Here is a 17,795-nt window from a genome sequence, read left to right on the forward strand (position 1 = left end):
GAGGACACCATTGAAAGCGTAAAATCGATACAAGCCGAGGCCACTGAGAACGAGGTGAATGAATGGAGAGAAAGCACAGGTAGATTGGATGCGAATGGTTGTTGGGTCGAACTATCAGAACACCAGCGATGGCTATTACCTAATGCATACGTACTTGCAGTAGTAACGATGGCTCACGGAATTGCGCACATCAGTTCGAAAGGAATCTGTAAACTATTGGCCCCAGTATGGCAGAATAGCAATATCCCAAAATATGCAAAGAATGTGGTTAAAAAGTGTATGGTGTGTTTGAAGTACAATCCCGGTAGGGGAACCCCAACTCCAGCTGGTCATTTTGCGCCTCCAACGTACCCGTTCGAGGTTTTTACAGCTCGACTTCATCCACATGGAGAGGTGCAACAACCTAAAGTACGTGCTCGTTGTTGTCTGCGCCTTTTCAAGGTGGGTGGAAGCGTACCCCCTTAAGGACAATACCGCTTTATCAACTGCCAAAGCACTCGTCAAAGAGTTCTTCCCGAGGTTCGGTATGCCTAGAATTGTCTGGAGTGATAACGGAAGTGAATTCGTAGGATGCGTGATGAAGAGAGTGTGTGAGTGTTTAGGCATACAGCAAAAATTCCACGCTGCAAATCACCCCCAATCAGCTGGATTAGTAGAGTGCTACAATGGCACTCTAAAACTCAAACTAGCCAAGATCCAAGCCAGTACAGGTCTTAAATGGCCTGACGCACTGCCTCTAGCGCTTTTGTCAACCAGGATGACTGTCCACTCCAGATTAGGACTTAGCCCCCATGAGATCGTGTTTGGCCGCCCAGCCAACGTCTGGGGCGTGCCAAGACCCAAGAAACTAAGTGAGATAGAACACCCCGTACTACTTGACTATTTGTGCGAATTGACAACTAAATTGCGTGTTTTACACCAACAGGTTCACAGTTCCTCTCCACCAGCCTCTGACGATCCAGGTCACCTCATCGAGCCCGGCTCGTGGATTTTGGTGCGGAATTTTCAGCGCACCAACAACGGACAGCCGAGGTGGACCGGACCGCACCTAGTGCTGCTTTCAACGAGATCTGCTGTTCGGGTGGAAGGCAAGAAGAACTGGGTACATGGGACCCACTGCAAACGGGTCCCTCTACCCCTTCCATACGACCGGTGGGTCAACAAAGGACTTGCCGACTCAGAGACAGAATCCGTACCTCGCTTCATCCCTTTCAGCGATGCACGTTTGAAAGAAACTAGTACCGAAAAGGAGAGTGATCATATTTTACAAGGACTTGTGTCGCCGTCTATGCAATTGGACACTACCGAACCTGAGACGCTGTTTGAAGACCACACCATACCTGGGAAACAACGATACGACCTGCGGTCTAAACAAAGAGACTAATAAACGATTGACCTAATGTGATTTCCCTTTTCCCCATAGAACTATTTTTTTACTTTTCAGCTCTCTCGTCCCTAGGGGAACTAGCTCATTTTTGATTTTTCGAACCGCCATCCGGTTCTGCTGCTAGGGTCGCGGTTGAAGTCTGGGGAGTGCAACTGGGAAGTTCTAGGTCCACGGTTCTGATTGGTCCACGGGAGTTACCCCGGACTGAGCAGAGCGCGCTCCCTGGGAGAATCAATCAACCACCGCGGGGAGAATCAATCAACCACCGCGGGCAGCAACTAGAGGATGGAGTTTCCAAGGGTAGAGAGACCTGTCAGACTCACGAACTTTGAAAAACAGTTATGCACAATACTGTCCAAAAGAAGATTCCTGATACTATGTGTTTTAATGTTATGTAGCATACTTGTGTTTTTTACTGGTTATACACTATTCGTATTTAAAGTTACCTTTTCGAATGACACCCAGCCACCATCTCCTCCCACTATTTCTCCACACTACTTTCACCCTCTACCTGAACACGAGTCTGCCCGAAGACTCGAATTCGTAAACAATTCTTTCATTCAGCTCCTACACCAACACCAGTCCGTAATGAACACATCAAACTGTTGGATATGCGGACTCATGCCACACACAACCGATAAGGGAGTCCCATACTTCATTTTGCCATTCAGCTACTATGGTTCTCTGTGGGCTTTCCAGACCATGTTCCTATTCGCCCTAGAACCATACCCGACCCGTTCCACTACGAGCGATTCCAATAACAAGGCACTAATTGCAGGGATACGAAATATGAGTAGGGATATCGACACATATCTGACAATGCCCAAAGATGAACTCAGTCCCTACACCCGTTGGAACGTGACTAAACATGGGGTTTACCTGGTCAAGAGCCAGGCAGCAAAGAAATCCCACCCAGTTTGGATAGTGCCCCACCGAGGTCACTTATGCTTACAGGGTATTGGTAGGGACCCCACAGCACAGTTAGGAAAGAGCATTTGCACGGAAACATATGTATTTGCTTCCCGAACTTCCCCTATACTTTTGGCAGCTAAAGGCATGTATTTCGTTTGCCACGACCAAGCCTACACGTGGTTGCCCCCTGATTTCTCAGGTACGTGTTTTATCTCATTTCTGCTGCCTCCCACCTACACGGCCAGAGCAGATTACCATCGGACAAGGACAGCTAGGGGTGTCGTGAGTAAAGACGACACTGCGGGTCAGGAATTCGCTGACTTCGCAAAGGGTTTTCTGCCATTTTGGGGGCCTATGGTGAACAGCAGAAATATTCGACAGTTAGCGAGGATAGTTGAATCCGCCGTGACTACGACGGCCGGAGCACTTGGCAATCTGACAACCGAGCTTCAGTCGGATCGACTTATGACCCTTCAGAACCGAATTGCCTTAGACATCATACTCGCCGATCGTGGTGGTGTGTGTAGAGTCATCCAATCCAGTTGTTGCATATTCATCCCTGATAACGCACCAACAGTATACCAGGCCATCTCCAAACTACACGAAATATCTGGTTCCCTTCACGTTGAGAAAGGGGACTGGTCCCTGCTGGGGTGGTTCTGGGAGCTGATCACTGCCTGGGGATGGAAAATTTTGATCTTCATTGGGATGACCTTGGCACTTCTGTTCATGTTTTGCCTATGTATACAGTGTGCTCCTGCACTATGTGGCCTCTGTGCTACCTCGTGTGTACGGAAGCCTGTGTCACGGGACGAGCTGAGTAACAGAATGATGCTACAGCAACATCTCCACGAATTTCTTCATACCGATTTGGACTCAGATTAGCATGAGTTATTGCCTTATTTGAGGGCAAAAGGAGGGTCTGTGGTTCTCAAAAATCCGGACCCTGGTGTTTTCCCGATATCGAGGTCCGATACCCGTGTCACAAAACCTCAACGTACCATGACGATTTTGGTGTCTATGAACCGATAATGATTAGGACATCATTCCTATGTATTTTCGTCACAATCGAGGGTTGCCAACACCCCAAAATCGTAGTTTCCGTCCCCATCCCTTAAACTCCATTTTGTGAACGGCATCCATCTTGCATCTTGCCCTCATGATAAGTCAATTAAAGGTCGAGCTTGATCAAGAGGGACACGTCCACCTTTTCGTGACTTCCCCCTGACCAGTCCCAACTGACTCCATTGCCTTCGGCCAAACCTGTTTGGGCAGCTCCTCGCCCAGGGGCCGAATACGATAGCATCAACACATAACATTCCACAAACCATTCACGACATACAGACCATGCTTTCTGCAAACATGCACCTGTCCACATTCCTTGTTTATGGCCAGTTTTATGACTGGGTTGTACCTTTCTTTATTAAGGTTTCATCGATATCTGATGGGAGTTCCAGGCCTAACTGGGTAATCTATCAACAAACTGGACATCTAAAATATGGGCTTGCTTACATGACTTTGCTCTTTGTATTATTGTAGAAATATGTGTATAGCCATATCATAAACTCAGGAATTCTTGCTTGCAGCTATTATTTTTGTATATAAGGAGACGGCTGGTTCTGTAAAAACGAACAGTCTCCCAAGAACCTACTCTCCGTGCGGTGTACTTCTGGGACACGTGTTACTTGGTAGCTACCAATAAAACTTGATCTTTGACAGTAACTAGAAGACTCCGGGTTTCTGTGGTCCGGAACAAGGGAGAACTCAGAGGTCTTCGGGTGTTATCCCCTGGCACCACCGGGTTCCTAAAAACCCGGCACCTCAGGTGTGCCGAGATGAGAGGGAGACGGTGTTGTTTGCTATGCTCATGTCTTGGCTGTTCTTTGAGGCTTTGAGGATTTCGGAATTGGTAGGCCTGAAGGAAGGACAAGGGGTGCTCTGGGGGGACGTGGACATGCGAGCGAAGGAGGTAGCGGTGCGCTTGCGGCAGTCCAAGACGGACCAGCGTGGGGTGGGGACCTGGGTGGTGATGGGGCCGGGGAGGCTGGAGGGGTTGTGCCCGGTGGAGTGGGGCGAACGTTTGACGGCGGGACAGAGGACATCGGGGGAGGATGTGTTGTGTGATGTGTTTGGACTTTTAACGATGATGAATTGTTGTACATCTTTAAGGATCAAATGATCGAAATAAAGATTGGAAATTTGTTTGGACGCGGAGCGGATGGACGAGTGACGGCAGCTCAGGCGGCGTTGTGGATTCTGCAGCACGCCCTACGGTACAAGGGTGAGGACCCCATGGCTTTCGGACGCGGCGCGTCGGGGGTGGGGAGCGGAGGATATCAAACGTCTGGGCAGATGGAAGTCCGATTGTTACAAGACGTATGTCCGGTTGCGGGGGGGGTCGGCGGGATGCTGTAACAGGGACGTTTTTCCGCCCTCTTACATGTGTGTCTTTGCAGGTGCTGTGGCGGGACCAGCGGCGGAGATGATGCAGATATACATTGAGGGGCATTCATTTGTTAAGAGAGCGGAAAGGTCTGAATGGGACAGCATCGGAACCTGAATTTGGAATTGGACGACAGAATGTTTAGATGTCATTGGCGGGGCAAAGGAGGGATGCATTGGCACGAATTGATGCCGGTTTTGAACACTGTGGTGCGAGGGGGGTGTGCCCGGATGTGGTGGTGGTACACGTGGGGGAAAACGACTTGGCGGTGAGCAAAGGTCTGGCATTAGTGAAGCAAATGAAAAGGGACCTCCTGGAGATTAAGAAGAAGTGGGCGGGGTGCCACGTCATATGGTCAGAATTCATCCCAAGGAGTGTCTGGAGGGGGGCGGAGCGCCCGGGGGCCTTAGATAGGGCAAGGAGAAAAATCAACAGAGACATGAAGGACTTTTGCACGAAGGAAGGGATTGGGCGTATGGAGCACCCGGTGCTGAGGTATGGGGCGGTGTATTTTTTGGGAGAGGACGGGGTTCACTTATCCCGTTATGGGATGGAACTGTATATAGGTCAGATGAAGGAGGCACTGGATTTGGCTTTAGGGGTGCGTAGGTATCCAAAGGAGGGGTTTTCCTATGCGGGGGTCGAAAGCCACTAAGCGGCTTTCGAGTGGCGCTTTTGCTAGAGTTAAAAGGGGGAAAGGGTAGGAGGCCTGGGCTTGTTATGGAAAAGGGGCAGGAATCACTGAGTTCAAGGAAGGTCCAATTTGGTAACGAGGCATGGGTCAGGTGGTATGCTGTGGTTATGTTGTGGGTGTTGTTTTATGTGAAATGGGGACAATCATTTAGGGGAGGGGGTGGGGATTTTGGTCAGGTAGTTCTTATTTAGTGAGGGCTAGTTTTGTTCGGCACAGGCCAGGTTTGTTTATTTAGGATGCAGCTGCTTCCAATAAATCGGCCTTTGTCACACTTTATCACTTGTCTGTGGTTGTTGTTTCCCCCCCCCCCCTTGCCCTCCTGGGTAGGCCCCAAATGACATTACTGATGACAACACTGTGCAAGGTGGGCCGTGAGTTATAGGTACTTAAGTTAACTAGAACTGGTGAATTTCAGTGGTTTTAGAGTTTGAAACGTTACGTTTCACCTAACTATACAGTAACTTTAACTTTAGTTTTATGTGCATCTATATCTATCTATACACAAACATACACCATGCACATCGGGCTTTGGCAGAAGCATAATAGTAAGATATTACTAAGGGGCCGATTCCGATTTCGGCCGGAAGGGCTCCGAATTATGGTTGGGGCCCTTCCGACCGACCTGGAATGTGTGGCCCGGATTCCTTTCCTACCGAGCCATTCTGATGGGCTCGGTCGGAAAGGAATCAGACTCGGATTTCCGGATTGCGGACGACAGGCTCGGAGAGCCTGTCCGCAGTCTGGAAATCCCTCAGTACTCCCCCGGTCGCCTCTTTACGACCGAGGGAGTACGATGGCAACTTTTCACTGCCTTTTCGTGCCGGTGTGTCTAGCAACAAAAGGCAGTCGGAAGCTGTCTCTGGGGGGCCCCTAGCAGGGCCCCCATGTGTGTGAGGCTACCGGATGGCGGCACCTATGGTGCCCTTCCGTTGATCCCTGCACCCGGTGGCAGGCACATTCGAGTGCCAGCCACAACTGCACCCCTGATTTCAGCAATGCGGGCATGCATTACGCTCGGAATGCATGCTTGTATTGTAAAGTATACGAATGTGACCGAACCCTTTTCGGTCGCATCATACTAGCAGGGCTGTAACAGACGACAGCAGGTCGGTCGGTTACAGCTCCTGAAATCGGCCCCTTAATGTTAAAAAAAAGCATACAAATTCACTAAAAATAAATCTTAAACTAGAGTTATGCGTAAGTAAGGTAGTTCTAATGTAACTTTGGTTTAACGTAACTTAAATTCACTAGTTATACAGAACTGATCTATGTATAACTTACACAGCTATTGTTCACTGTTTATGACGTAACATATTACATCAATGATGGGATATGAAATCTATGGCAGTGAAAGTTATTCTTAGGTCAGTTAGGCATAACTGGTGATTTTCATTGTTTTTTAAATTGGTAGGTATTTATATTATTAAACGACCTAAGAATAACTTCACTTTGAATTTCTAAGTTTTTTTAACGCAAGTTAAAACTGTTATTACCTTGCTGACGTATAATACCACTTTAACCGTTGTGGTTTTTTTTTTCAGTGAATAAATACTGGTGAATTTCTGACTTTTTTTCGTTTTTAAACATTTGTTTTTACCTTATTTTAAAAGCACTATAACGTTTGGGTTTTTTCCCAATTAATTCAAATGTCATATTTTTATTTATATAAATTAATCATTTGGCAGGTTTGAAGACTGGGTGATGTGGGTGGGTGCCAGAAAATGGGATTTTTTTTTTGTTTTGGCAGGGGCAGAATAAGCTCAGGGGATGTGGCAGGAAGCCAGATATTTTATGTTTCTGTTTAGGAGATGAGGCCATGTTACGCATGGCTCTCTTTTCACTACTCTGCTCCGGTGTACCTGTTAAAGGAAGGAGCAGATCATGTTTTCTGAGGGAATGGGAGGGGGAGGAAGAGGGCAGTAAATACATAACATTAATTTGAAGATCATTTAACAGGAGTAAAAGGAACGTTTTTCACCTCCAGGCCTTAGTGACATCATAGACAACTCAAGCTTCAGTCTCATAGGCTATTATTGATACAACTGAAAATCCCGGGGTGAAAAACATCCCTGCTATTTAATGTTACCCATCTAGAATTCTAAATGCTCCGTTGGTATGTGTGGTCTAACTGGTGTATCACCTGTGGCCTTTAAAGAAGTGCAAGCGGAAGTAAACGTATTTTGGCTTCTAGTCTTGTGTCTGGCCTCCAGCTGTTCACTGTCCACCTCTAACACAACCCCCTTATGTATGTGCTGTGCTGGTTTCTCCCCACTGCTCATGCTCCTGCCAATCCAAAGAGGGACTGATGTAATGGAGATCACGACTCACTAGCCATCATTGTCAGATAGATTTCTTAATATCCTATCCGTTAAAATTCCCTTAATCAAGCTACATCAGGTTTCCCGCTAACACTGGGGTAAGAAATCGTAAATATTGAGGGTGGAGGGACACACCATTGTTGTTTTCAACTGTGAAAGTAACCGGCAGATATTATCAAACTGATATTGGAACCATGTGTTCTATTCCATGACCTGCCAGACTACAGATGCTTCTCCTTCAAGCTGCCACCCCGAGGAAATATCTAAGGAGGCCACAGCTGGTCAGAGGAAGCTGGAGAAGGGAGTCCGATTAGTGATGGCGGTCGTGGTCTTCAATGCTTAGGACAATAACCCTTAAGGCTAGGAAATCTGCAGCATTTCCTTCGGACCAGCAAGGAACGCCTTTGCATAACACCTATGTATGCTCTGGAAAGTTCTGTCTGCCGCCAAAATATATTGAATACTGCAGACCAGAGTCATGGTCATGAAAGGAGGTGATGACAAAAAGTGACCACAATGAGCGCTGTACCAGGTGGCACGGCTGGTTCTGAAATGGAGCACAACTAAAGTAAACCTTTTTTAGAAGAACTCAATTGTCTCCCAGGGGAAGGCAGAATCAAATTCAATGGCCTGTGCATCGTGGGGCTTTTGGATACAAGAACTCATGCAACATGCACAAGCTGTGACACTATTATAGCCCATAGACAAATACCAGATCCAATAACGCACATAATTTGGCATTGGGGTAGGTCCCTTTGAATAGAGTGTCCTAAAGACTTGGGTATTAGAAATGTATACACAAGAGCACAAATGGTTACTTTTGAGAAAACCTCTGAAAATCTAGATTTTCAAACCGCGCAGATGGTCTGGTTTGGTGGGATCTGAGATCACACACGGATTGGAACTGAGCTCGCCATTGTAAACTACTTGAAATTACTGCAGGCAGCATTTTCTAAAATCTTAGCCCTCCTTGCCATTAAGAAGGAGATATACGCTACGCTCATTAGCCTGCTAACACCAACATAGGGGCTAGTTTGTCCTGACCACCTTCTCCCCATCCGCTCTGCATAAAACAAAAAATAATACAAGTCACACTTGAGCCTTATTGGGCCTGATCGTTGAAGTGTAGCTTCAGTATCTACACACAGTGATTAAGGGGACAAGGTTTCAAAATAACCTACCCTCTTGAGTAGACTTATCAGAGAATACAGGTGTAATGGAAATACTCGTCAGATGTGGCATTTTTCATAATGGCTGTAGCTTTTGTAATTACAGTAGCAGACCAACAGTAACTGTGACAACGTGACTATAATAAACTTTTTGACATAGAATTTAGACAAACAGGTGTATGTCACGATGCTGCAAAGACTAGCTGTGGAATTCTCGGATGAGATCAATTTTTAACATAAACAAAGATTCACACAGTTCGGACAGTTTGGGGAGCATCCAACGTTTTCCTCCTAGCTTAAAAAGCTATGGCGCTTCTGCCATGAAGTCGGATGAATGAGTCTTCTGAAGAGACAAAACATCAGGTAAAAAAGAAGATAGGCAACCTGCATCCTTTGTGAACTATAAAAATAATTCACGAGCATCAAGTTGACAATTTTTTGGGGGATAGAAGAAATCGGTCTCTGTCTCACCAGAGTGCTCCAGCATAGTAGGGAAAAGCCCTCTAGAGAGATGAGTAAGAACATTTTACCACTTGGTCCCCTATGCATCCAGCTACAGTAATGTTCATCCTTGGTTCTCCTATGGATAAACATTAACATGCCTTGGGCCCTTGTATGAATGACCGGTAAACTGGGGAATAGACTGAGAAGCATCTCAATAATTCTGTGGAATTGATGGCTCATCACAATGGCAACTCTTGCTTTGTGCGAGTACTTTATCCAGGGGAAGATGGAGGCATGCCATAGAAATTGTAAGTCCAGTACCTCCTCCAAATTGAGCCATGCATGTCGGAGTGTTGTGCTCCACAAGTCATGCTAGGAGCAACCGAATCAGTTTGTCAGCTTGTCAGTCATGACTTAAGACAGCATACCTCTCCACAGTTGTTTTTGTTGAAGATGTCGTTTGATATTGTGTTTATCCATCCACTTATGTAAGCAGTCCCTGGTCATGAATGGCTAATGTCTACAGAGAGTAGTATATTTTGTTCTGGTATAACATCCCTACTTGAATATCACTGTATTTCTCTTACTTATTGTGAACAACTGATGAGAAAGGAGCAAAACGTCCCCCCCCCTCGTCAAGGTTGCTGACACAAGAAAGGCTTAGCCCAAATTCTGAGGAAAGATATAAACAGTTATGTCTGCAGGAGTCCCAAATTTATCACTGTTTAGCCTTCGGAGTATAGATGAGGAAGTGGGCTTGTTATATGTGCATTTGCTTTTTACAAAATGCTGTTCAGAATCAGAATAAAAAAGCCTGTGTGTCTGGTGATACAATGCAAAAATGTTTTCCCACTGAATAACTTCTGTTCTATCACATGAAGGCCTGTTGTGACCTTGTCAGACGCCCATTTGAACACACTGGTGAAGCAATACTCAAATAGAATTGTCTTACAAGGGAAACCCCTCTAAAAGAGCCATGCACTTAAACATCTGTGATATTAGGTCACTCTGTATTTGTTTCGATCAGCGTTGATCAATTATCTGCCATTTAGACACATTTTAAATAAAAGGTCTGGGTTGGGATTAATTCAGCAAGGGTGCTCCACTAAGGATATCCCACTGAATAAGTGTGTTGTGGGTGCAAGATTTAGAGAGTGTGGGTTATCCTATGGATGTGTTCCTCGATCGGTGGTAAGGGCCTAACCAATGTGAATGTCAAGCGTCATGGTCTTCATCTCCACTGTGGTTTGCAACAGAAGTTAAATCTTGCACCCCTCTTCCAAATCTATGCTGGCTGTCTTTCCCCTGATGAGAGTTTGGTTCGGATTGACCTCTTGCTGGAGGAGAGCCTTGCATTCGTCTAATGACTATGTGGCAAGAACGAGCTCCACTGCAGTGCTTCGAACAGCTGCTCTAGTTTACGTAGTACAGATCCTATTGAAGGAATAGGGTTTAATCCTGTCAAGGGGTGATCAGGTGTCCTAGGGTTTGAGTAATAATTAACAGGTTTTTCTGTAAGATCCTAAGTGTTGAAGCAATCCTGTTATGATAAGGTCTTATACCTTCTGCCTGTTTTCTGTGTTTTCCTCCCCCCAGTCTTTTGCTTCTCATAGTGCTTCACCCAAGGAAGTAGTTAAACCCCACCACCTCCACTAGGTTGCTGGTTGTTTTGCACGGTCCATCTGCTGTGAGTAGGAGTATGTCAGGATCTTAGGCATGTGTTTCATCAGGTGTACCTCTCTTCGCTCAACTTTTAGAAATCTTTCTGTTCTTTAAATATCTAGCCCATTTATCATAAATAAATGAAAGTCCTAAAACGAGTTGACTTATTACCTTGGGGCCTGGGTTGTGCCAACAACTGGCCTGGATACTGACCCTTAACCATCAAAATCAGTGGCAAAATAAGACCACGATGAAGGTGAAGTGAAGTGCACTCAGACTTTGTTTGAATCCACCTGTACAGTCCTTTTTTGTCAGGAGAGTCCTCAGAGTACCGGTCTGAATAAATAACCAGCACCTTACTCATTACCCTACTTTCCAGCAACACTACCCATACACCTTTTCTCCCCAGGCCTATTAATGCCCACATTATTGATAATTTACAGAACTGACATTTTTACCTGGAATACATTTTGCATTGTGTCCTTTAGAGTATTCACACTACATAGGCACCAATGCACTTCACCATTATGAAACCGCTAACCCAGTCATGATCATAAAAGGATAAATGGCTGGCGAACATGCTTTAGTCTTATACTTATCATGAAAATATATCTCAGGTCAGAGTTATTTAACCCACTCACTATCTAGCTTGATCATACAACCATACGAGTTAGTCTTAGCACTGGTGTCTGATGCCAAACAGAATTACTCACGGTTATTACAAAACAGATCTTCACATATTTTGTAAACAACCAAGGTGCCTTTCTATGAGGCCTTACAGTGTTCATATCGGTTTGTCAGTGGTAGGTGACCACGTGAAAAAAAGGTGTTTATTTCTTACCATCCACTACAAGAATGACTCGCTCACTCATTCATGAGGAGCAAAACAACTCATTTACTTAGCCCACATTTAGCTAGGTAGTAACATAGTTGTGTTGTCTTATTTGATACCATTAAACAAAGCAAACCTGACAGCCAATTTTCTTCCTTATGGTGAAAGGAGAAGGTGTTACACATGTAATGACTTTATGCAGGAAAGTGTCCATTCGCAAGACGTGAAAAACCTTTACCACTTAAAGCCGAATAAGTCTCCCCATCAGCTGATCTACAGATGGACATGTACTCAGATTCTTGCTCTGTAGGAAGCAAGTTGGGTACAGGACATGTTCAATCATTGTCAATTCTATTACAATATATTTCCCCGAAAGCAGACAAGGCGATGTCTGAATTCAAGATGTAGTATTTTAGGGTTGGTACCACCACCAATGGAAGGGAGAGGTGTGGCGCCACGGCTCGGGGGACTGACTATGGAATCTGGGGATCACGGTTCGATCCCCGGGGCCGGCGGCAGATTAGCCCAGCACCATGTGACTCTGGGCAATAGCTTGCTTAATCTTCCTTCCCCAGCGCCTAGAGACCCTTACGGGTGATTGTTCGCGCTTTACAAATGTGGATTATTAATGGAGACGTCCACATAGCCTAGGTTACCAAACGATTAACAGTACTCCCCATGACCAATCCAAACATCAACTTCTTAAGGAAGCTACTGACACCCAGCAGATGCATAATTTTCAGTTGTTATGGTCAGTGATTCTAAAATACAGCTACTGTAGATATTCCCACAGATAAAAGCTCAGTACTCTTGCACGATTATCCCACAGAGGCAATGAATCCCTGCACTTAGACAAACCAGGGACAGGTGCGCTCCCTGTCTAATAAACCAATACAGTGGATTTTTCAGACGGGAATGGCACTCTGTTGCCAGAAGGCCGATGCTCATAATCAAGAAGCAGAATATGTCAGGGACTAAGCAGCATGGAGTATGCAGTTTAAAGAAGACTTAACAGTGAGGCATAAGCATGGGGGCACGTTCACTCTAATAAGGACTTTTAAAAGTCAGACATTTCACAGAATGGCTAGCAACTGATGCAGAAAACCAGCTTGTCCCAATTTAACAAGTAAAACAATCGGCACTGCTATTGGAGCTGCTATGTTAAAAGAGTAACCCCTTCTTCCTCATCAGAACAGTTGCTGCTCCTTGGAAGTAGGTCTCCAAGCTAATGACAAAGAAATTCACATACAACTTGGATTAAACATAGTAGCAGCAAAGGTGAAAAGACATCATACGTCGAAAAAGGGAGTATGCACCACTCTCAAAATTAACCTTTTGATTACATTTCACGTAGTGTCAGGTTTGCTTTGTTTAATGATATCAAATAAGACAACACAACTATGTTACTACCTAGCTAAATGTGGGCTAAGTAAATGAGTTTCCTACTGCAAGATCAGTATCTGCTTCTGCCTCTGGACAATCTATTCAAGGTCCAGCCCTCAAACATTACTCTGAAGTGTGATTGAATGAAGAAGCATGGCCCCAGTCAAACCAATAGGTAATCATTATAACGGATATTTCACGCAAGCAGGAGGTGAGGCAAGCAGAGGATCAGAGATCAACCTTGTCCTTTATTCACCACTATAATGAGGACCTTAGATCTACTACAATCAGAGTCTTCACCACTGAGTTCTGAACAACGTTCCATATTAACTGGACTCTCAGCAAAGTGAGTGGTAAATCCCCCCCCCATCCACTTGTCGTCGGTGGTCAGATATTTAGTTCCCCCAAGTAAGTCTTAGGCATAGCAATATGAAATCTTTAAAAGCATTCAAATTGAACACACTTCCCTTTTTAGGTCTTGCTGAACCAGCGCGCATACGCTGTCAGCGAGACATTTAGTAAGCTTAAAGCGGGTTTCAAAAGTGCTACCCACCACAAGCTTGCAGGCAACCAGCTTGCTAGAACGCGCACTGGCGCACACGACGTGTACAGCACGCACCACTCGCGTCACCAGCCGTGATTACTTTCACTTTTGCGGTGCCGTGTGGCACTTCTTAAGAGTGCGTTTTCACGCAAATGTAACTTTCTTCTTGGAATGGTAAAGAATTTTTTTTTAAAACAAGATGGATGCACGTCATCATGAGGCTGCTCTAGAAAACCCAACAACCAGTAGCTCTAATCATTGCCAGGCGCCGCCACTAGCATTCTCAGCTCTCTCTATGCAGACAGATAGCCAGTAGATGTAAGGTCAGGTCATCTCAGCTATCAGAGTCTGCAATGAACAAAGGACCTGAGTGTGTAAGAAAGAGATGCATGTGGCCAGCAACTGTTCTCCTTTTGCATCACTTTGTGTTTAACACCCGTGTCTGTTAACTTTACAGCAGGCCTATCTTTATCTTTCGTGCAGCCTGTTCCACAGCGCCAAGTCCAGACACAGGACAATGTAGCACTACGTCCTGGCCAGAGTAAACTGCTATCTGCGCTCATAATTAGTCGCATTCTGGCTACAGGTGCCTTTTAAAGACAGTTTGCTTGTTACTGGTAACTGCAGAAACACTGCTCCTGCACTAACTCACAGCAGTGCGCAGAAGAGGGCATAAATGGACATCCTCATGAATGCGGATAAAGATGGAGCTGTCAGGTGCTATTTGCTCACTTCTGCCTCTTGTAGCTGACCTTATGACATCACAATTGAACCCAGAAGTATGGTGGCTGGTGATGTCACAAGAGCATTATATGCACTCAGTGAAGCGATTCTTTGCGTCTGTGTATGAGGCTCTTGGAGCTAGGTGAAGCCCAGGAACCGACTGTAGCTTTTGATTTTGTACATGCTTATATCTGATGAACTGCAGGCCCACTTCGATCTATACTGAAATGCTGAGAAAATCAGCAACAAAAAACAGTCAGCAAATATAACGCACATCAAACAGCCAGTTTGCGAGAATTATAGCACAAGTTTAGTATGAGCACTGCAAACGAGCGGCACCTTCTAGAGACAACGGCGTCCCGGCTTCTGGTTTTGAACAGGTGCCTAGCCCGGCATCCAGACCTCCTACCCGAACTGCCTCTGCTGCTATCTAGGCACCTGCTGGTGTGACAAGTCCTCCTCTGTGCCCACCTGCTACGCCTGCTTCACCACCACCATTCAATGCTGCCTATGGAGCCGCTCATCGTTACCTCTTCTGTCCAAGGTAAGCAACCTCCTTTCACATACTGGATCCTTCTGTCGGTCTGGCCTGCAATCCTTACTGCTCCTCTGAGCATCTGGTTGGTGGCGGGATACATCCTAGCTGCAAAATGGGGGGTTATTCCGAGACACAACAGTGCTAAACTTTCCCTCACGTTTGTCCATTGCTCTGCCTATAAGACTAACTCCTATGTATTGAAGTTGGAAAACTCAGACCGACAATGAATTCACTCATCAATTACAGTTAACCCATCTTTTCCACAGTGGCCACCGACTGTCAGAGTGTGCCAGCACCCCCGCCCCCACTTCCTACAGAGACCTTGCAAGTTTACCTTTCATAACACCCAGAACATGCCAGTTGTGATTCATCCCGCAATGACTGAGCAATGATTTGTTTGTGAACCCGTGGAAGCAAGCCTCTCCAGTGTTCCAGTGGGACATAGTAAATGTGATTTCACAGCAGAAAGCATTCATTTTGAACTTCCTCCCTGTGAGTACCATCTTCGTCATGGACTCTTGTTTCATAAGCACCACCAGCAAGGACGTCATACTTTAAACCAGGCAATCTCTTGTTGGCAAACATTCCGCTCAATCACTTTATTGTTTACTTAATTTGTTCCTGAAAGTCGGTACTGCTTAACCACTTGGACGCTAAGGCATGTCGACCATTCCCATTGACTTTCCATTGAAATCAATGGAAAGTCCATGACGAGTTACCCTTGTCATTAGCGCTGAAGGGGTTAAAGTGCAATTGAATCCAAAGGATCTGAAGTATGATTCCTTTCCTATTGCCAGAACATGTAAGCATGTGTAGGTCAGCACAGTATCAGCATGTTTGGGGTCAGTGAGAGGACAGGATAAATTATCAGGAGTAACATAAAAACATATGCATTAATCCAAGCAATAAAACTCTGTCCCAAACATACCTAGGGAAGTGAAAACCTGGGGCTTTTGATTAAGTCTGATGGGAGATGAAATGACTCATTTCCTTTTAGAATGGTACGAAGAACAATGAAGAAAAAGTAATGAAGATGTACAAGGAAGAATGGAGCGAAAGTAATGAAGAGTACCCTAAATAATCCAAACATTTTGTTTCATTTTATGTTACAGATTACTTTATTTGACTTGGCACGCATCCTTACCACTGCCTCATCGCCCTCTCCAAAAACAGAAAAATAGAATGTTATTCTGTTATATGTATTATGTCCCGTGACTCTCTCCTCCCTCAAGGCTCATCATCAGCTCGAACGAAATATTCGAAGCCAAATTCAACTCATATCCGGGACTGTGCTTAATCTTTCTTAGTAATGTCTTTCATGTCATTTCTATGATCCTTTTATACCAACTAATAATATATCTCTGCTTGTAAATGAACAGTTCTGTAAAAAAAAAAAACAAGCATTGGCATCGCCAATAGGTCTCGCTTTCGGGACCTTATAAGTATTTAGTTATGCAGCACAATATCCTTGGTGCAACAACAAATTGTTGCATGGCTAAACACTTATAAGGCCCCAAAGGCGAAACCTATTGATGATGCCAATGCCTGTTATGTTTACTTGCTGAGATCGAACATGGTATGTACTACTTGGTAGATTCACCAACATTAAGACATGAGAATTAATTACTATGTTTTTCCAAATATTTCCCTATAGTGTCCCGTTACAAACTTAACATGTTCCCAGATCTGCTGGTATGCGTTTCATTGAACTTTCCTGACCCACATACCAGACACAATATATGTTTTCAAAGATTCAGATAAGGTAAGGGAACTGGGAATTGTTGCCATTCCCCTCTACGCTTTGCTATTGTAATAAATAAATAAATAAACATGTCTTGTTACCTAATGTAGGCAGTATGGTGATGGTTTTGTTGCCTTAGTAGTGAATGGCCAATTAAGTACAATACAGCAGGGATACCAACGTGAAAGATGATGGAATTACAGAGACAGAAGTATGGCCAACATTGCTATAAGGGGATTTTAAATCAGCTGGCTTTCCCAAATGGCATTTGACAGATATTTTTAAAACATGCATCACTGCCCTCTAATGCAAATATATTTAAAAAAAACATACATGTTTTCATGAACCGATTTCATAGCTTTTGCAGCATAGCCCATGTTCTTTAACACTTCTGTGTTGGTGTGAGAGTTCTCCAGTGCCTCCCTCTGGAACTCAATAGTGGAAAGTGTTCCATCAATTTGTACCAGCTGCTTCTCAAAGCGCTTCTTTCTCTTCAGAGCCTGTAGAGCAGCTGCGGAAAAACAGAAACAGTCATGTAAGCTGGTCGGTCACATGGCTTTATTGGCAAAAAGGCAAACGCTTGGAAACATTTCTTACTTCTAAATAAATGCTTGAGCACTATTGGGAAATGCTTTCAGGACTGCCAAATATTTCCACTAAATAGAGTACATATGATGCATGGGGTAATGTTCTTTTTATAGGATAACGTAGAATACATTGAGCCTCGTACACCTTTGGGGAACCCCTAGACTCTGTGCATGGTAGAAACTGCTGTGAAACCCATGGGTGATCCCAGAAAGCTAAAGATTTCTGAAAAGTAGACAGAATTCAACAAGAGGTAATTTGTGTAGATCCCTCCAGGTTTTTCTGAATAAACTAACCATTGAAATAAAATTATATTGAAAATGAGTAGGAAAAAACATCCATTTAGACAATGCTTTCATTTGTAACTTCTTGTCACAATCGCCGATTTACAAAAGCAATATACCACTATGTCCGCTAGAC

At 44.7% G+C, this 17,795-nt stretch overlaps 1 protein-coding gene across 1 annotated transcript in view; it reads right to left on the reverse strand.

Annotated features, from left to right (window-relative positions):
- The window catches only part of CHMP4C (charged multivesicular body protein 4C), a 131,285-nt gene that overhangs the window by 29,489 nt on the left and 84,001 nt on the right, over positions 1-17,795 (reverse strand). The window contains exon 2 of the mRNA XM_078687103.1: positions 17,124-17,301. Within this exon, the coding sequence (XP_078543229.1) occupies positions 17,124-17,301 (178 nt within the window). The remainder of the gene's footprint in view (positions 1-17,123; positions 17,302-17,795) is intronic.

The sequence above is a fragment of the Lissotriton helveticus genome, chromosome 4_1 (genome assembly GCF_964261635.1).
Source record: "Lissotriton helveticus chromosome 4_1, aLisHel1.1, whole genome shotgun sequence".
NCBI lineage: Eukaryota > Metazoa > Chordata > Amphibia > Caudata > Salamandridae > Lissotriton > Lissotriton helveticus.